Source organism: Dromiciops gliroides, chromosome 6 (genome assembly GCF_019393635.1).
Source record: "Dromiciops gliroides isolate mDroGli1 chromosome 6, mDroGli1.pri, whole genome shotgun sequence".
NCBI classification, from domain to species: Eukaryota; Metazoa; Chordata; class Mammalia; order Microbiotheria; family Microbiotheriidae; genus Dromiciops; species Dromiciops gliroides.
In genome coordinates this window covers 255,743,759-255,765,317 of record NC_057866.1, presented here as the reverse complement: position 1 = coordinate 255,765,317, position 21,559 = coordinate 255,743,759, and the positions used below count along the sequence as shown (strand labels likewise).

The 21,559-nt window shown below is 41.1% G+C and overlaps 1 protein-coding gene across 1 annotated transcript in view; it reads left to right on the top strand.

The window, feature by feature from the left end:
* Positions 1–21,559, top strand: part of FRAS1 (Fraser extracellular matrix complex subunit 1) — a 515,723-nt gene that overhangs the window by 263,575 nt on the left and 230,589 nt on the right. The window contains 2 exon segments of the mRNA XM_043971175.1: positions 2,758–2,898; positions 16,071–16,214. Of these exon segments, the coding sequence (XP_043827110.1) occupies positions 2,758–2,898; positions 16,071–16,214 (285 nt within the window).

Below are 21,559 nucleotides of genomic sequence, written 5' to 3'. Positions count from 1 at the left end.
GTCACTGTGCACAGCATTCTCCTGGTTTTGCTCAGTTCACTATATATCAGTTCATACAAGTCTTTCCAGGTATGGCACTGAATTAAGTATTATCTGTATTAAGTATTATGATTCTTATTATATTGGCATGTCCCAACCATGAATAATTAATACATCACCATTTTTTTTGTTTGTCTTTATTTCTAGGTTTTATAGTTGTATTCATATAATTCCTATTCATTTTTGGGTAGGTAGACTCAAATATTATATATATGTGTATATATATATACTATAGTTATTTGGAATTGAATTTTTGTTTGTTTGTTTGTTTGTTTGTTTTTGCAGGGCAATGAGGGTTAAGTGACTTGCCCAGGGTCACATAGCTAGTAAATGTCAAGTGTCTGGGGCAGGGGGAGTGTCTGAGATTGGATTTGAACTCAGGTCCTCCTGAATCCAGGGCTGGTACTTTATCCACTGTACCACTTAGCTGCCCCTGAATTTTTTTTTTTAACCTTTTCTTTCTGGGTTTGGTGGACAATATACAAACAAAATGATCTTTTTAACTTATATCCTATTACTTTGTTAAAGTTATTGTTTTAATTAATTTTAACTGAATTTCTAGAGTTCTCTAAATAAACTATATGCAAAAAGGAATAATTTTATTCCCTTTTCATTTATTCTTATTCTCTCAATTTCTTTTTTCTTGTCTTATTGCTATAGAATTAAGTCAAATAATAATATTGACAAGGGATATCCTTGCTTCACATTTGATCTTATTGGAAAAGCCTCTACTGTTTATTCCTTAAAGGTTATATTAGATCTTAGTCTTAGATATTCTAGATTCCAGATTAATAAAGGATCCATTTATTCCTTTGCTTCTTTGTGTTTTTTAATGTAAGTAGATATTGAATTTTGTCAAAAAGCCCTTTCTCTACTGATGTAATTTTGTAATTAAAATTTGTCATTACTGTTATGCTTATAATTTTATTTACATTGAAACAATTCTGCATTTCTGATATAAATCTAACCTCATCATAGTAACTTTGTTGTCGATATTTTATTCAGTTTTTATTTTGATAGTCATTAGTTCTATTAGTCTATAATTCTTTTCCTCTCTTTCATCCTATTGTCTGCTTTGGTTTCCCCACCTTAAAATGGGATAATAACAGCACTTACCTCACAGGATTGTTGTGAGAATCAAATAAGATAATATTTTAAAGCATTTTGCAAACCCTGAAGTGCTATATAAATATGATTATTGTTGTTTGGTCATGGTTTTCAGGATGAGCAGTGTTTTTTTCCAGTTCTCTTTAACCTGTTTTCCGACTTGTTTTTGGTAATAGATACCTTACATTTCTTAAATTTTTTCAATCTTTTGCTTACGTTTTAACATTTCTAAATCTCTCCTGGGTTTACTCAATGCTTTTTTTGCTCCATTCTATTTTTCACAGAGTTAACCTTTTGTGTATAATTCCAAATTCCTTTCCAAAGTGGTTGTACTCTTTCACAGGTCCATGAAAAATGCATCAATGTGCCCATTTTTTTCTAAAGACCTTTCAACATTTATTATTTTCCTTTTTTGACATTTGCTACTCTGAAGGTTACTCTGATTTGTATTTCTCTAATTAGTGGTGATTTGAAGCACTTTTTCATATAAATAGCTTTGATTTCTTCCTTTGAGAATGGTCTATTCCTATCCTTAACCCATTTTTCAATTGGAGAATGGCTCTTTTTCTTATAAATTTGAATCAGTTCCTCATATGTCTTGGAAATGAGGCCTAACCTATTTATTTTTCTTCCATTTTCTTCCTCTAGCATTCGTAATTTTACTTTTCTCTTTTGCTTAGTTTCTTCCTAGTACTCTTGTAGTCCTCATGCCCCCCAGGCCCCCCCCCCCCCCCAGGCTCTTCTAGTCATTGTGGAGTTATATTTTTCTTCTGGCTTTACCTCTTGAGTGTCTCTTAACCCATAGGATTTCTGTATGTTTTACATTGTCTTCTTGCTCACTCTTGGCTTTAGCCTCAGTTCCCAGTTTGGAACTTTGTGCTAGTACTGGGCTTTGTTTCCTCCCATATTCTTGGATAGCATGTTCAGGTATAATGTGCTGGCAGGCATCCTGTCCCCACCTAAATAATTTCTGGCCGGTTTGCTTGCTGGTTTTAAGCCTGCTCACCTGTACTCACATTGGCTTCCCAGGTGGGACCCTCTCATTTAATCATTTCAAGCTTTTTGTCTTTTGGTGCAATCAGGGTCTGGATGGATGGAGGTGATTACTGTTAGGTAGTTGGCATTTTGTGATCCTTATTTGATTCAGTACCCTTTTTATATCCTTGCTAGGGTATATTTTGGAGAATTTGGCTACACTATGACCTTTTATATCACCATCTTAACTATAAGCCCCTGTTTTTCATTTTAACCCTATAGGCAACCCATGTTCTATAAATAATCATTTTGAAATATATTTTAATATCTCTATAAGGATGGATTGAGGAGGAGAGAGACTTGAGGCAATTGGGAAGCTGTTGCAGTAGTCCAGGTGAAAGTGAAGAGAGCCTGATCTTTGCTTTTGGCTATGTGATTAGAGAGAAGGGGATATATATGAGAATTGCAGAGACAAAATCAACAAGACTTGCTACCCAGTTGCTGAAGTAGGGAAGACACAGTTGCCTTGGGAAAGAGCTGATTTGAGTTATCTCACTCCAGAAGAATAAAAACATTGAGTATATTTTTACGTTTCTTTCCTTGTTAATCTCCACCTCTTTCTTTGTCTTTCTCCAGCTTGTCATGATTCCTGTTTGGCATGTCAGGGGAAGAGCCCAGACAATTGCACATCCTGTGTATCTTCTCATGTCCTCTTGGATGGCCGGTGCTTCCCCCACTGCCCAGATGGATTTTTCAGCCAGGAGGGTATCTGCTCCAGTAAGTGTTGCTCTGAATTTTTCCCATTGTTTCACTTGTGTGGTGTAATATTATTCCATTACATTCACTTACCACCATTTGTTCCACTGTGACTCATGATGGGTACCTCCTTGTGCTTCCAGTTCTTTCCTACTCCAAAAAATGCTGCTGTGAATATTTTGGTCTATACTTTTTATCTTTAACTTCTTTGCGTGGTAGTCAGGTAGATGGGTGAAAGGGTATGAAAGTTTATTGACTTTGGAAACATCTTCTCTAATGGTCCCTCTCCCTATCCTGCAAAGAGCTCAGCAAATGTTTTGGCAGTAATAATAACTTGTGCACATACAAGCATTCAATCCAACAAGCATTGATTATACATTTACTATATATAAGGTATTCTGCTAGATGCTGGGGCTATAAAGAAAACAAGGAAATATGACCTGCTTTTATGATGCTGATATTTGCTAGGGAGTAGAGAAAGGAAATACAATATGTTCAAAAAAGTATAAAGGAACTTCATTCTTGAAAAGGACACAAATGACATCACTCTGTTGGGGTCAAGGTACTGTGTGTCTGACTGTGGCTGACCAGACCAACACAAGCTCGGAAGGCTCTACCACTGGTTGGGCACAAATACTCCAGATATACCCATATTGAACCGTTTGGGATGGGAGAGAGCAATACTAGCCAAAGGAGCCAACAAAGACCCCACAAAAGAGGGAGTCCCTGAAGAGATCCTTGCAGGAAACTGTCTGGAAAGTGGCCTTAGTGTGACAGAACATTCCAGGCCTGGGGAATTGTGTAAATTCAGGGAGGCAGGAATTATAATACCAAGTTCAGGGAACAGCAAAGTCTAGTTTTGTTGGAACATAGAGTGTTTGAAGGAGAGTAATGGCAAATGTGACTGGAAAGGTAGGATCCTGATTTTGGAGGGTCTTAAAATGCAAGGCTGAAGGGTTTGTATTTTCTCCTTGATACAATAGGTGACCATTGACTGTTTTTGAGTTTCATAGTCAGACCTGTGCTTTAAGAAGATGATTTTGAGTGATGTTTGAACTAGAAAACAGGCTCCAGGCTGGGACAACCATTAGGAGTAGGTAATTACAAAAGTACAAGTGAGAGGTGATAATGACTGGACCCTAATGCTTCCTGTGTAAATAAAGACAAGGGGGCATTTAGTAATAACTGTGATGCAAATTAATTGTTTTTTTGATGTTCAGTATTGTTTATAGCAAGTCATTAAAATTTTTTTAAAAGGGAAAAGGAAAGTCGAGTCATCAAAACTTGGCGACTGATGGGATATTGGGAGTGAAGAAGAGGGAAGAATTAAGGAATGTCCCAAAGATGGGAAGGTGATGGTACCCTAAATAAAAATCGGGAAGTTTGGAGAAATTAAGGGTTTAGGGAAGGGATTCTTAACTTTTTGTGTGTATTATTCATCCTTTCTCAGAATAATATTTTTAAATGCATAAAATAAAATACATAGATTATGAAGGACACCAATTATATTGAAATAGTAGTTAATATAGCTGAAAAAATCAAGTTTATATACCCCATATTAAGGACCTTTGGTTTAGGGAAAATTATGAGTTCTGCTCTCTTGCTTGTCAATTGAAAAAGAAAAAGAAAAAGAAAAGGAAGTTGGGTGTGACTGTCAAGGTATAATGTGATGCTTGTGAGATAAGGAACCTATAAGGAAGAATGAAATATTAAAGTGATTGTTATGGGCCCAGACCACCCCAGAAGTTTTCTGGGGTACATCAAAGAAGTTTCTTCTTGAGAAACTAAACCAAAGGACAGATACACCTAAAGAGACAAGTGGCACCAGATCGGGACTGAACTAGTTCTGGGACCACCACCCTTCATTCCAGTCTCCCCCACTCCTGGGGAGATAAGATTAGGTGTGGCTGCTGCCTTTGTGGTGAGAGGAAGAGAGAGAGGGCTTGAGAGATCCGCAGCCACCCCTCACCCAACTCCCCCAGCCACCACCAGTGGGGGATGGTCCTCCCTCAATAAGGGAGCTTTCTACAGTCAGATGACCACCCCCACCAGTCCTCTATAAAAGTACCTGCCTGTCTCCTGCTCGAGGAGATTGGTATCTCAGAGCCATGCTCTGTGCCATGCCTTTCTCCCCATGAGAAGAACTCCAAGGGTTTCTCTCTTGGTTTCCCTTCCCCAGCCCCTAAATAAACTACTATCTTATTCTATTGGATTTGTGTGCAAGAGGGTGTAATTCTTTAAAGAGGAATAACTAAGGACCCCAACCCCTATCCCTATGCTAAATGCCCTATCCTATTTCCCTATAACATAACTGGCGCCCAACGTTGAAGGGTATGGGAAATTTCCTCTTTCCTCTTGGCACACAAAACCTGGAGGTGAGAACCTCCCTTCTGGGTTTCTTTTCTCCCTCTCCCACCTGACTCGACCTCTTGTTTGAGTCACGGAGAGGTAATATTCCCATAACATGATTAACAATAGGGAAAAAATTCCATATGAAAAATAAGAAGAGATGGAACCTGAAGAAGTCAAGAAGAATCCTACTGTGTGTCAGGAGGTTGAAAATAAGAAGAAAAAGGATTTGAATGGGCCAAGGCGAATCCTACTGTATGTCAGGCTAGGGGTGGGTTATGTCAGAGGATAGAAGAAGGTCACTCTGAGAACAAAGGGAAGAAGAAAGAACACTGAATGTTTGTAGTGAAGAAACGAAAAGGAGGCTCTTTCTGAAGAGATTGCAGCTGTATTCTGTGAGAGGAGTTAGCTCCTAGCTCTTTTAGGAATGAGGTACATGGATAGGTACCCTGAAGCAAGAGATCATCCAGTAAGAGTCAGAGGCAGAAGAGGCTTGTAGCAGTGATTCTTAATTGCTACCGAGGGTAAGTAAGGTAAGTTATTTCTTCTGTTACCCATAGAACCTACCAAGACTTGTCAAACAAGGTGACTAATACCTATTTCTGGTGATTCATGGGGGCCTGAATGTTATTGCCAGAAGGAACCTAGAAAGCATTGCTAAAAGTTGTGAAATCCTGGGCAAGAAACTCAAGACCTTAAGGCAAGGGTGTGTGGGAGCCAGCTCCAACTGGCTCTCAGGATGCAATTGTTAAATTTTCAGTGTGTGAGCATTTAGACCTCAGAAATCAGCAATCACGATAAAATAGCTTGTTTTGTTGATTGATTGTCTACACCCAAGGAAGTGATAGAAAAAAATGTTAATAATTCAGATATAAATTTTTTAAAGTATTTCTTGTATAAATGCACATTTTCTTCCCCAGAGAGCTGGTTGTTAAACATTTACCTACACACTGCTGTCTGAGGGATACAAGGTCGTATTTTAATTTTTCCTGCCTAACAAAAACAAAGGCTTCAGAAGAGAAAGACAAATTTGGAAGGTGAACATGTGGTTAAGAAGATGGAGTTTGAGAATGAGATTTGGATTTCTGATCTGTCACTTAAAATACAGGAATTAAAGTCTCCCAACCTTGGAAAGAACGTGCATAACAAGGGCTGGTATGAATATGATTACCTAGAATCTTAAAACAAACAATCCACACACTTTAAACTGAGATGAAAGGGATAGGGATAAAACTCCCAATGTGTAACCATACCCTAGAGAGAGGGAGTAGCTACATTGTAGGAAAATGAAATAAAAAGAGGTAACATGATGAAGTGAATAATATGTGAGACTTGGAATCAGGAAGACTGGGATTCAAATTCTGACTTGGACTTTAGCTGTGTGACCATGGGCAAGTCACTTAACCTTCGTGCCTCAGTTTCCTTACCTGCAAATAAGAGGATTGGATTCTAAGGTTCCTTCTGACTCTAAATCCCTGATGCTGTGATCCTATAAATATCAATAAAGATACCCTAAAGGTCACAAGGAACAAGATCAAATGTTTTTAAAATTTGATTTTAAATCATTAAACCTGTGGCTTTGGCCATCCCTACACAAATGCACAAAGTAGAGTGGGAGGGAGAACAAAAACAAATACTTGCCAATTAAAAATAATAATAAAATAATGAAAGAACAACAAAGTATAGGTAGCAAGCAAGATGAACGAGACAGTTTAATGCAAGCAGTCAAATATGTCCCATTTGGTGCCGCTGAGACTTGTTGAAAGAAAGCCCATGACAGGAATATGGCTTTTGAAGGGTATAATTTGTTCACGAGAAATAGGATAGCATCGGAGGAGAGCTTGTTGGAGAGCCTTTGGATGAAGACCAATGAGCAGAAACACTAGTTAGCAGTATTCTCATGAGAGTATATTCCGGACCGACTGGACAAAAAGAAGAAATAGATGAGAATTATAAGAAATAGACGAGAATTACGGGAAATAGATCTCAAGCCTAGAATAGTGGTAGATGGGGATGAGGTTGGGATGGGGCTTCAGAGATCCAGACATCTGCTGGTGTGAAAAAAGAAGAGCTGATAATAGTGTTTTGAAAAAGTTGTCTTAATGATAATTTCATCTGCCAAAAGCTAGAGTATGTAACATGGGGCATTTATTTTCTGGGTTTGATTTTTGTTGAATTGGAGACATTGACTACGGGAATAGAAATGATGGGGACCTTGTGGGGAAGTGACTACCCTGTTTTAGAATTTGTGATAGAGGAGAAGAAAACTGAGAGTAGTCTGCCATGGCTCCTAGATTTTGAGAGAGCTCATTTCCAGTATAGGAAGACTTCTATGATCTAAAATGCTATATAAGAAATTAGGCCAAGAAGGGATAGGAAACTCCAAGAATGAAATTCTGAAGACACAAAGAACATCATTTATGCCACTCCAATGAGGAAGAAAAGGGAAGTATTAGATAAAGAGACAGATCTGATTGTTGTCCATCCTTTGTTCTCAAAGGGGACCGATGACATCATGAGGGTGATTCCTTGACTTGCATGTGAATTGGATTGAAGTGAGGCAGAGCTGGGCAAAGTCCTCAGCCTTCGTCATGGTTTATGACTGATATGGAACAGGGCACTTAACCGCCTAATTGGATTTTTACTGGGTATATACATAAAATGGAAAATCACAGGATGAATAGAAAAGCATAGAATAACCCTTTAAGAAGAGATCCTCCATGAATTCTTCCTTCCCCTACTGAAAGTGATCTCTCCCTAAATTTCTCAGGACTCTTTACCTGAGTGTCACTTTGGCCCTTATCATACTTTTGCTGATTTCACAGTTGTTTGTGCTCAATGTCCTCCCTCCTCCCCTGTCCCCAAGCCCCATTGGATGGTTAGCTCCTTGGTTTGTCATGGTGCCCACTTATAAATGCTGATGGGCCAAGCTCTTCAAGGAAGACAGGATCACAAAAAGAGTGTCTAAAAAAACCTATATTAAGAAGAAGAGGAGGATCAGAGAAAGGACAAAACAATGGCAGCGGACAGAGAGAAAACAGACTTCCCTCGCTCTTAATCTTGCTTCTCTTTTTGTTTTGTGGTGTTTTAGGGAGAATGATCTTTGAATTGGAAAGGACAAAACAAAAAGGGAAGAGAAAATATCCATGAAATGTAAGGAGGTAGATAAAAAGTGGGCATCATTCTGGGGTAGTGAGAATGGGATTGCTTAAAATGGGGTGTTAAATTCAAATAAAAACGGGGGCCTCTAAACTGTACATAAGGATTCCCGTGGGCTACATATCGACTTAGAAAACCACATATGCTTAAACATTTAAAAAAAATTAATACATCAATCACTAAAATCACCTAGGAACTACATTTTAATCTGGTTCAGGCCATGCTCAGGAGTGTGTGTGAGCCGCATGTTTGATACCTTTGTTTTAGAAGATTACGGGGACAGCTAGGTGGTGCAGTGGATAAATCACCAGCCCTGGATTCAGGAGGACCTGAGTTCAAATTTGGCCTCAACACTTGACACTTACTAGCTGTGTGACCCTGGGCAAGTCACTTAACCCCAATTGTCTCACACAAAAAAAGATTATGGAGAATGACATACATGCCAACTGTATGCCAGACACTGCACTCAATCCTTTACAAATGTTATCTCATTTGATCCTCACAGCCACCCTGGGAGGTGGGTGCCATTATCACCCCCATCTGACAGATGGGAAAATTGAAGCAGACTTAGCTTAAGTGACTGGATATGGGTCACGTAGCTAGTAAGTGTCTGGGGCTGTATTTGGACACAGGACTTGCTGATTCCATGCCCAATGCACCATCCACAGTACCACCTAGCCACCTCAGCCATGCCACAGGATGTGAGAAGGTCAAAGGTACAAATTTTTAAAAGAAAGAGAATAGAGATTTTAAAACGACAGGCCCCTGAGCTTGAGGGATTCCTGGAAGAGGAACTATCTTTACATGTAGCTAGAAAAAAAAATACTCTTATCAGAAAAAAAAATAGAAAAAAAAAGAATATTATAGCAGAAGGTCTTAAGGGCTGGTATATTATATATACCAGGAGGTATTTGGGGCTGGTATTTTACATAAACTAGAAGGTATTTGGGGGTAGTATGATATAACAGACAATAATAGTAAAGGAATGACTAGTAAGCCTCTAGAAAAAGGCAGCAGAGGTGATCAGAAAGAGGGAGGCTGACTTTCTCAATGACAAGTCATGTCAGACTAACCTTACTTCCTTTTGTGACATGATTACATTGTAGACAAGGGTAGACACAGGTGGAGCTGAGACATGTGTGATATAGTCTATCTACATTTTTAGGAAGGAATTTGGTAAAGGCTCCCAACTTAATTCAGTTTAGATACTTAAAAAATTCAGTTTTATTTTATTTTCAGGGTCATGTTATCCCCTCCCCCCCCATATTAAGAAGTCAGGAAAAACAAATCTGATACAAACATTAACATGCATTTTTGAATCACGTGCCATGTGTCAAGCACTCTGCTAAGTATTGGGGATACAAAGAGGGAAAAAACCTAGTCCCTCCTCTTGAGGAGTGTGGAAAAGAGGGAAAGATGTGAATTGGATGATGTTATAATTAAGTGGAACTTAACTATTGAGTTATTAAGACCTTGGTGTTTGTCCAGGATGAGGTCCGCATTGAGGTGCCCCAGAAGTCTGCGTGGCCCTTTGGTCTTTGACTCTGCCGTGAAATCAAAGCCACTCTCTGGCAAGAGGTCAGATTGCTCAGCGTCCTTTATTGGACAGCTGGCTGGTGGGGAGACAGTCTCTTTATAACACTGTCCCCAGGGGCCTCGGCATCCCAGGGTTTTTATATCCTGGTCAGAATAGACAAGAAGAATACCACAAATGGAGTGTAAGATGTTTACGCGTCATGACTTCCTGAGTACAAAAAATGGGAACATCTTGTGGCTGCTGAGGCAGGGAGAACCAGAAATAGGAACAGCCTATGCAGGGCAGATTGAAGGACACTTTCTTACTAGGGAGTCATTGAAGCTAAGCCGGGTTCTACAGTCATAATTGATGACTAGGATAAAGGTAAATCACATCACATCTTTAGAGGATGCAAAGCCAACCCTTTGCACTATGGGATAAACATACACCAGAGATCTTGACAGGCTGGACCATTGGGCTATGTCAAATAATGTGAAATACAATAAATGTAAATTTGAAGCTGCCTTCTTCGGTTAAAGGTGGGTATGGCTAGGCAGTTGTCAATTTGAAGAGGGCCTGGTGGTTTTAGTGGACCACAAGTTCAATATAAGGCAATGGTGGCTGGAAAGCAACAGTGTGACCTCAGGAGGCATTAAGGGTCACAATGCCAGGAATTAAGGAGGGACAATCTGGCTGTATCTTTTTGTGTTTAGACCAGATTAGAACCATTGATTTCAGTTCCTGGGACCACATTTCAGGAAAGAAGCTTATTTCAGGAGACCTTCGAAAAGTGGGTGATTAAGATGGTGAAGGGCTTTGAGTTCATGTCCCATGGGGACTGGGTTGAAGGAACTGGCAATGTTTCTTGCAATTAAGAGAAGACTCGGGAGTGACAGGATAGTTTGTCTTCAAGTTCTAGAAGAATTTTCACAGAGAAGAGAGATTAACATTTGCCCTTCCTATCTCCAGAGTATAGAACTAGACATTCTAGGTAGAATTTGTAGAGGCAACTCTAGGTTTTAGGTTAGATAAAAGTTCTGAACCAGAAGAGCTGTCCAAAAGATAGCTGCCTTGGGAGATTCTGTAATCTGCTTCACTGGAGGGTTTTCAAGTAATGAATTAGTAGACATAGTTTAGAGTAAGGAATGTGCTGGAGCCAGCTCATGAGAGCTGATTGTTAAATTTTCATCATGAGTATTCACAATGTAATTCAAAGTATCCTCAGAAATCAGTAAATGCCACAAAGCAGGGGAGGTGTGTTCCTCAGAACTTTATTGTTCCATATGATGTGAATATGGATACTATGAGAAAATATTGATGCTAATGACATTTTCCCACCATTATGAGATATGAAAATATTACATACAGCAAAGTTTCCACAGGGAAATAACCATACTTTCTTCTTTTTTGCTCCAATGTTTCCCCAACTCCCATTTTCCTCATTAAATGCCATCATACTCCCAGGGTCCCTGGACCAGCAGTTATGGCTTACACCAATATATTTCATGCCCCAAAGTGATCCTGGACCACAATGGTTTGTGAAATGATACTTTATCCTATTTAAAATAAGCTAAGTATTAATTCCCTCCAGAACTTTCCTTGAAAAACATTTTTTAACCAAAGCATTTAAAAAGATGTTTATTCTCCAGGTGGGTTGTTTCATCTTTATGTAGGCTTAGCAGGGGAAAAATATAGTCCCCCTGCTTTCTAAATTTTTATGTCTGTTCAGAGCTATCAGTCTTTGCATATTTTCCCCCGAAAGTCTGTTTGGTTTCCCTGTGTTGTAATTAAATTTTGTTTGAAAGCGAAGTCAGAGTGCTCCTAGCACAAGCATTTGTGTTATACATCTTCTACCCACCCACACGAATTCTGGCAGATGGTACCATGGATCAGCGGTCTCCTCAGGTCACTGGGAGGGTGCTGGGAAAGGGGAGGAAACGCTTGTAGGGTTCATCCTGGGAAGATTGGAATCTGGTAGATTAGCTGCTTCCAAGTTCCATTCTCAGGAATGCAGAGTGAGTGACGACTGTTGCTGTTGCTAGCCTTTTGATCAGCATTCCACTTGCTTTTCTTGCCTTGCTGAACTCATCTTGGCTCTTTGCCTGAAGGAGAAAGAAGCCGTTGAGTTTCCCTGAAATCTCTGCTTTTGCTTTCCACAAGCCACCTTCCAGAAAAGAGGTTCTATTCCACCCCGGGTCTCATTCCTTCTCTCCCTTCCCCCCACTCCACTCAGTATCAGACTCCCTTAGACCTCCCTTGCCCTTGGCAAAGAGATCTTCCCATTTTCTCCCATGAGCTCAGCGCCTGCTGCCTGCTTTGGCAGCATGAGGTACCACTGCAGCTGTATTCTCTTTTTAGGCATTGCTGCCCTCCTTTCTTTATTACTCACATCCTAAGGTGACTCTTCTTAAAAAAAAATACAAGCTGTCTTGTCAGCTTGGTGTCTGTCATGTGAAGGGAGAGATAAATTACCTCATATCATTTTGATGAAATAATTGAATTTCAGATTCCGGAGCCCGTGTAGTGTAGTGTAGTGTGGTGTGGTGTGATGTGGGTGGAGTAATACTCTGCTCCCGTACTGTACTACTTTATGTGAGTCATGTGAAAAAATGCAACATTTTTTGCTCCATATAGTCTCCATCAGACAAAGCCAGGGTAAGGCATTTGTGCTCCCGAAGTGGAAGGGGGCAACAACTCAGTTCTACCTTAAGATCCATTTGGGGCAAGTAAAATTAAAAACAGAGCTGAAGAACTCATCTAGTACATACTCGACAAATGTTCCTAGGTAGGAACTAAGATCAACTGAGAAAGCCCAGAATCAGGACAGAATAGAGACCAAGAGGGAAAATTGAGTAGTGGTATCATTCTTATACACAGACACTCCCTGTTCACACAGGGGGAGTCTCCAACATATGTTCCAGATAAGTCCTAGTCTGAGATGACAAAGGGCTGTGTTGTTTATGGAACATGTGACTTAGATCCATCATCTTGTGGAAATTTGTGCCTTCCTGCTTCTGAGTATCTCTTCTCATAGTTCTCTTGGTGTAGTCCCAGAGGCCGTGACCACCACACTCTGCCTTCTCAGTCATCTTCTAATAAAGACCATCCTGGCTGAGAAGGTGGCTTTCTGGATCACAATATAGGGCTAGCTAGAGATAGGGTAGGTCTTGGGAAGTAAGTGATCTTGTAAATCTAAAGAATAGGACTTGAAACTAAAAAGGATTGGGAGGAAGGAGGGAGTAGACTGCTTCTTTCTATGCCCTAAAGTTAGATACTATAGAGAATAGATTGAATGAAGAAGATAACCAGGAGATAAAATTCAAGAGTGGAGTTAGTAATAACAAAAACAAAAACAACAGCACTTTAAGGTCTGCACGGTATTTTACTTATGTTAACTTATTTGACCATGTATATCCAAATGCCCAAAGTTTCAACATCAAACAAGAGGACCCAAGAGGACTTGCAAGGGGGGAAGTTTGGGCTTAAAGGCATCACTGAGACTTGGTTAAAGAAAGTGATGCCTCTGGATGGTTATACCTTATTCAAAAGGAACAAGACCAGTAAAAAGAATGGAGTAGGGCAGCTAGGTGGCACAGTGGATAAAGCACCAGCCCTGGATTCAGGACAACCTGAGTTCAAATCCAGCCTCAGATACTTGACACTTACTAGCTGTGTGACCTTGGGCAAGTCACTTAACCCTCATTGACTGGCCAAAAAAAAAAAAAAAAGAAAAGAAAAAAGAAAGAAAGAAAGAAAAAAGGATGGAGTAGGGGCAGGGAAAGAATTGTATATTCTGCCTAAAGACCTCCAAGGAGGGAAGCCCATCACCTCTTTTTTTTTTTTTTTTTTGGTGAGGCAATTGGGGTTAAGTGACTTGCCCAGAGTCACACAGCTAGTAAGTGTTAAGTGTCTGAGGCCAGATTTGAACTCAGGTTGTTCTGAATCCAGGGCCAATGCTCTATCTACTGTGCCCCCTAGCTGCTCCAGCCCATCACCTTTTGAGGCAGCCCATTTGTCCACTTTTAGAAAGCTTGAATTGTTAAAAAGTTTCTCCTGATAGCAACCTAAGTTTACATCTTCATAGTTTCAACCCCTGATACCTGGTTCTGCCTCCTGGGACCAGACAGAGAAATTCTAATCCCTCCTCCGAGCATAGCCTCTCCAATACTTGAACAGGGATGCCATTCTCCCAAGTCTCCTCTTCTTTTCTCCAGACTGAGAGTGTCCACTTCCTTTAATTGAGAGCTTGGTCTCATTAAGGCCTAGTAGTTGGAAGGAATGTATGCGAGAAAAAGGCTCAGGATCGAAGGAAGTTTGTTCATTATCGTGTGGTATAGTATGGAATGCTGTGGTTATGGTATGGTATGGTATTCCCAGAGGACACTGTGGAAAGGGACTTGGGTGCACTCGGGTTGAGGAGAATGCAGATTAGAGAATGCGTTTGGAGATGGTTTGTTCTTACGCGGCTGGTGATAGGGGAAAAACATTGATGGCAGAGGTGTATTGTTGCTGGGCAAGGGAAAGGGGGTGTAGGCTTTAGTTTCTCTACAGTTTCTCTACTGCTGCAGCTGGTGGTGGATGGAATGGACAGTCTCAAAGCTGGGCAGGAAGAGGACAGTGGGTCAGGCCTTGGTGATTACCTAGTTTGCTGCCCTTTCTGCTCTTCTCCTGTCACAGAGAGTGGAATTTTCTTGCATTAAAAACATGTGTGTTGGGGCAGCTAGGTGGCACAGTGGATAAAGCACCGGCCCTGGATTCAGGAGGACCTGAGTTCAAATCCGGCCTCAGACACTTGACACGTACTAGCTGTGTGACCCTGGGCAAGTCACTTAACTCCCATTGCCCTGCAAAATAAATAAACAAACAAATAAATAAACAAGTAAATAAACAAACAAACAAGTAAATAAACAAATAAATAAATAAACATGTGTGTTATAACAGTCATGTTTAGGAATGTCTCTTGTGTGGTTCCTACCTTTATGCCACTGACTGCCTTTGTTGTCTATCCTTGGTCCTGGCTCTTTTGACAGCTCTTTCTCAGGCAGGAATGGTTAGATTACAGGATTTGGTTTGTGGGGAGGGTGGTGGTGCTGGTGCCGGTAGTAGTGGTGAAGGGACAGTGGTATGTGAGATTGGTCACCTGCTCTATGACCTTGAGAACAGCGTTGACATTAGATACATCTAGCCAAATTTCCTTATCCACAGGATGAGCAAGAAAGTGCTGAATTGCAGCTCAACCACCATCTTCTACGTTAGGGGTTCTTAGTCTATTTTTGTGTCAGGGGACCCATTGGTCGATCTGGTGAAGCCTGTGGATTCCTCCTCAGAATAACGTTTTTAAATAACTGATGGAAATACTACATTTAAGTTAGGGGGTAGTGACAATAAGGGTGTATTTTTTTCCCCACATTCATTCAGTGTTTCCACATTTTCCATATTCATGAGGTCTACAGTTGGGCCCACAAGTGGTTTAAGGACTTCAGTTTAAGAAGTCCTATTATAGGGGGCAGCTAGGGGGCGCAGTGGATAAAGCACCAGCCTTGGATTCAGGAGTACCCGAGTTCAAATCCGGCCTCAGACACTTGACACTTACTAGCTTACTAGCTGTGTGACACTGGGCAAGTCACTTAACCCCCGTTGTCCCCCCCCCCAAAAGGAGTCCTATTATATGTGAAATCTTTTCAGATCCTCATAACTGGTAGTGCCGCCCCCCTTCAGTTCCCTCATAACTACTATAGATTATTTATTTTATATTTAATTATAATGTCTTTATTGTCTCTGTGGTTAAAATGTAAGCTCCCCTGGGAGAAGAAATTGTTTCATTTATTGTTTTTGTAATACCAACATCAAGTGCAATATAGTTGCTTAATAAATGCTTTTTGATTGATTGATTGATTGAATGCTGGGCAGCTTATCTCCATCTTGTTGGGGGTGGTGCTTGAATATTCCATCTGGAGGGGAATAGCTTCATGGGCATGAGAAATAGTCCAGCGAATGGTGAGGTCTTCCAAGGTGATTCTTGCTTGTCCAAGGGTCCTCAACAGTCTTTAAGTGGTCAGAGGACACACTGCCATCACCACTGTTAAGTATTCTGAGGAGTGTTTTTGACTTGTCTAGTAATGGCGTTTCTTTTTCCTGAACTTGACCCTGGAATTTTCTTTTCTCCAAGTGTGCCATCCCTCGTGCAGACAGTGCCAGGGCCCTACGGACTCTGACTGCATCAGTTGCCATCCCCATGCTCGTCTAGTGAGGGGAACCTGCAGGACCAGCTGTAAAGAGGAACAGTACCTGAACCTTGTGGGCTATTGTGTGGGTAAGTCAGAGTCTTGTGGAAGTCTCGGGAATCCATCGATTGTCCATAGTGAGTCCAGTGCTGTCCTAGGTCAGGAGATCAGTTCTTTCTCACTCATCTGCCAACAACATTCTGATACTTCTGAGAGAAGATTAGGTAGTCTGTGTTCATTTTAACAACGACAACAACAATAATGATGGGGGCAGCTAGGTGGCACAGTAGATAAAGCACTGGCCCTGGATTCAGGAGGACCTGAGTTCAAATCCAGCTTCAGACACTTGACACATACTAGCTGTGTGACCCTAGGCAAGTCATTTAACCCTCACTACCCTACAAAAAAAAAAAGAACCAAAAGTAAATCAGCTGCTATAAAACTGGTGGATTTCCCCTTTCTTCTTTAAACTCAGACTTCTGGAAGAAAAAAACTAGGAGAAATATAGAGAATCCAAATAATGACAAAGTCCTGTCATTGATTGTGTTATTTACCCTCTTCCTTGTCCTAAAGCCAGAGGTCTCTGAACTATTTTTACTCCTGTTAATACAAGTTTTTGAGCATGTGCCCCAATATGTGTATATTTACTTATTTCTAAGTTCTATACAGATACTACTCTATGAATAATTGTGAATATTATGAAACATGCAGAAAAATAGACGTCGAAACAGATGGGAGAAAAATGAAATAATATATTTAACATAATATTTTGCTTTTACTAGGCAACATTTTACTCTTACTAAAATATCACTCAATAATACCGATGATACTTTAGTAAACAGATGATTGAATACCCTTCATTATTCTTAAAAATCGTGGTCTAACACTTTGTGATAGAGTTATCCAAGGGTCTGGTTCTAAGTTTGGTTTATTTATTTATTTATTTTTTTTGGTGAGGCAATTGGGGTTAAGTGACTTGCCTAGGGTCACACAGCTAGTAATTGTTAAGTGTCTGAGGCCGGATTTGAACTCAGGTCCTCCTGAATCCAGGGCCGGTGCTCTACCCACTGCGCCACCTAGCTGCCCCCTAAGTTTGGTTTATTTTGATATTGGGTTTTAAGGCTTTTCAGAGCTGAAAAAGATGCTTCTTAAAGATTCAGATGGGAGATCCAACAAATATACAAAATGTTTTTGTTGAAATATAGCTTGTAAGTGTCCATTTTACCTGATGTCAATCCGTTGTTCTTGCCAGCTAATTGGAAGGTATTGTGTTTTCATATATTTTTTAAACACATGGGTTGAAAACCCACTGAGACTTCATTTGGAAGAATTTTAAACAGATTTGAAAGAGAGTCTGCACTGATGACACTCTTAAATTGTTTTTTGCAAGCCCAGGAAGAGCAAGTATGTAGGAAGAGACGGTTCTCAGTGATGTCAGATGCTTCATGGAGGTCAAAAAGGATGAGGATTGAGAAAAGGCCTTTGAATTTGGCACTTTTGAGATGAATGGATGAATGAGGCATTGATTGAGCACCTACTGTGTGCAAATAGAAAAGTGAGACAGTCCCTGCTCTCCCAGAGCTCACATTCCAATGGGGAAGAGAACACGTATGGAAAGTTTTAGTTATGTCAGATAGAAAGGTCCCATGGTCCTTAGGGTTGCAGACATTAGCGCCTCTTCTTTATTTCCACTGATAAAATCACATCAGTTTTTGATGTTGAACTATTTGACAATGTCAATGACTTTGGTGACAAGAACGTTCTTTTTTGGGTCTTGTGTACCTGTGGCTATGGCTCCTGTAGGAGCTGTTGCTAGGGTGCATGTCCCTAAGGATGATGGCTTAGGGCTCTGGGCCCAAGGCATATTGATTCCCAGGGCTCTTGGATTTAGTGCTCTCAGTCTTCCCCGATGGGGTCTGAAGGGAGATGGTGGTGGTTTGACTTGTGTGGCACATGCTGCTTCCTCAGAGTGGCTCGCTTCTTCAGCGAGGCTAGCTTGCCTTTTCTGTGAGGAGCAGTTAAGATGGTTGGCCCCTTCTGCATTGGAGTTGCTTTCCCAGATAATGGCTGTGAGGGTCTGGCTGGAAACAGACCTAGGGCTCTGAGGGCTGCACCTACTCCCAGAACTCCTATGCCCATATGCCTCTTAGTGGCAATTGGTTGATCCTTGTTACTGGTAATGATGAAGGTGGGTCCCTTCTCCATGCCGATTTCTCCCCTCATGCTTCTAGGGGCTGGGGAGGAAGCAGGTCTGTTTGTTTGGGGGACAATCCTTTTCCCAAGAATCTTGGACTCAGGGTCCTGGCTATTTCTATCCCATCATTGGTAACTTTGAAGAGAGCAGTTTCAGTAAAGTGTGACATGGAGGTTGAGAACCAACGGGAATGGAAGGATGGTGCCCTGGGCGCAAGTTTGGAAAAAGGCTTGGTTTGTGGGGAAAGATAATAGGATGAGATTTGTAATGTGGATCGCAACTCATCTATGCCTTTTTATCCCATGTGGCTCAATGAAAAGAAGCTTTTCTGAAGCACAGAGCCTACCCATCTAAGAGCCATAACCTACCTGCTACAGGTATGAGATGACCTGGGATGTAGGGTATGACACACTGGAGATGAGAATGGAATTTTGCCTTTACCACCCTGCTAGTATGGATATCTAAGTATGTATAACTTATTTTAAATTGCTTGAGTTCTTGTGGGTGGGGGGTGGAAATGGAGTGGGTAAGAGAAGTTGGAACACTGAGGTTTTAACCACTGCGAGGGGCCCACATCTCTAGAATTAGAGAGTTTATGAGAGTATGTAGCCAAGGATGCCACCTCTGGGAGGGGGAAGGTTTATGGGATAATAGGTTAAAGGAATGGTGGTGATGAAGTTGTATTGGAGACAAGCCCCATGATTGACTATCTTGGGGAGGATGAGATATGCCCCATTTTTCCACTCTTTAATAGGTTATCCCTTGGGGTCATGCAAGGCCAACTTAGGGATGTTAGGCTCTCACTTTGGAGACTGTAGGAGTGCTATAAGTGTGATCAGATCTTCATTAGAAACATAGAGCAGCCCCTTAGCTCCCTAATCATTCCATCATTCAACAACACTTACTGTGTGCTTATTATATGCCAGGCACTGGAGACACAAAGGTGAAAAATAAATGAGTACCTACCCTTAACTGTTACTGATTCCGATTTTAGAGGTGTTGTACTCTGAAGATAGTAGGGGCTGAAATTAACCAGTGGTACAATGGATAGATCACTGGGCTTAGAGTCAGGAAGACCTGAGTTGAAATCCTGTCACAGGCACTTGCTGCCTGTGTGATCCTAAGCAAATCATCTTCTGTGTTTATCTCAGTTTCCTCAACTGTAAACTGGGGATAATAATAGCACCTACCTTGTAGGGCAGTTGTTAGGATTTAATGAGATGATATTTGTTAAGTACATAGCACAGCACCTGGCAAACAGTAAGTACTTAATAAATGCACATTCCCTGCTATTCATTCAACCAGGAGAGGGTTTCTGAGTGCCAACATATAAGTCATTGTGCTAAATAATATGGGGGGGGGAACTCATGACATGATCACTCCAAAAAACATCCAAATAATACCCTAGGACAATTCCTGGAGCAGCAAAACCCACAGAAAAGTGTGCTGAAATCACCTTCCAACCAAGGTCATCTTGGAAGGTTGGAAGGAGGGAGCTGCTGTGCTGAGACAGTAGTGGAGCCCAAACCCACAGTCACCTTGACACAGATCCAGTCCCAGGAAGGCCTCACCAGAGAAAGACACCCCCAGAGCCTCTGAATCAGCTGCAGCACCAGTGTCTGGAACTAAGCTCACAGTCTGGTGAGAGGGCTGAGTCCCTGGCAAGAGGGAGATTACAGGGGTCTATGCTGGTGCGGAGGCAGAACTTGGGTTTTTCACCCCTGCCGAGAACCAGGAGGTAGGCTTCAGTAGCAGTGGCCCAGGTTGGGGAGGGGCACAGGCTTGTTAGAGCTGACAACCACAGCACACAAAGCTGGCTGATTAGCAAGTTGGTCTGGTGTCATCTATGGACCAGGGAACAGGCTGGGCAAGGGAAGAACCTGATTCTCCTTAAATCATACCACCTGGGACCTCCTGAAGCTTGGCACAGTGCAGTCTGGAAATAGTGCCCCACTTTAAGAAGCTAAAAGTCAAGTTAAAGAAAGGCAAGATGAGTAGACAGAGAGAAAGGTGAGGACCATAGAAAGTTTCTTTAGTGACAAGGAAGATTGAGGTGCACCCTCAAAGGAATATGTCAATGTCAGGGACCCTATATCTAAAGCTTCCAAGAAAAATATAAATTGGTCTCAGGCCATAGAGGCCCTCAAAAAGGACTTTGAAGATAAAGTTTGAGAGGTAGAGGAAAAAATGGAAAGAGAAATGAGGGTGATGCAGGAAAGACATGAGAAAAAAGTCAACAGCTTGAAAAGCCAAATGGAAAAAGAGATACAAAAGCTCTCTGATGAAAATAATTGCCTAAGAATTAGGATTGAACAAATGGAAGCTAGTGACTTTGTGAGAAACCAAGACATAATAAAGCAAATCCAAATGAATAAAAAAATAGAGGGCAGTGTGAAATATCTTCTTAGAAAAATTGCTGACCTGGAAAATAGGCCAAGGAGAGATAATTTGAAAATTATTGGTCTACCTGAAAACCATGATCAAGGAAAGAGCTTAGACATCATCTTCCAAGAAATTGTATGGGAAAATTGCCCTGATATTCTAGAAGCAGAAGATAAAATAGAAATTGAAAGAATCCACCGGTCACCTCCTGACAGAGATCCCAAAAGGAAAACTCCCAGGAATATTATAACCAAATTCCAGAGCTCTCAGGTCAAGGAGAAAATATTGCAAGTTGCCAAAAAGAAAGAATTCAAGTACTGTGGATCCCCACTCAGGATAGCACAAGATCTAGCAGCTTCTACTTTAAAGGACTGGAGGGCATAGAATATGATATTCCAGAGGGCAAAGGAATTGGGATTACAACCAAGAATCATGCATCCAGCAAAACTTAGTATAATCTTTCAGAGGAAAAAATGGGACTTCAGTGAAAAAGAGACTTTCAGATACTCATGATGAAAAGACCTGAACTGAATGGAAAATTTGACATTCAAATACAAGACCCTAGAGAACCATAAAAAATTGGAGTTGGGGGACATACCTGGGGTCATGCAGTGGGTTACTGTCTTGTGCTGGAGGCCGGGTTTTGGCTGGGATCCCCCTGGGTCCAGGGTGGATGCTTTGTCCACTGTGTCACCTAGCTGCCCCATGATGACATCTTTAGGATAAAATTGAGTGATGAGAGGAATGCACTGGGGGAGGGGGAAGGGCAGAGGTAGCATGGGGTGAAATCCCACAGGAAAGAAACAGGAAAGGGTTTATGGAGTGGGGGAAGAGATGGAGGAGGAGCCGGGGAGTAAA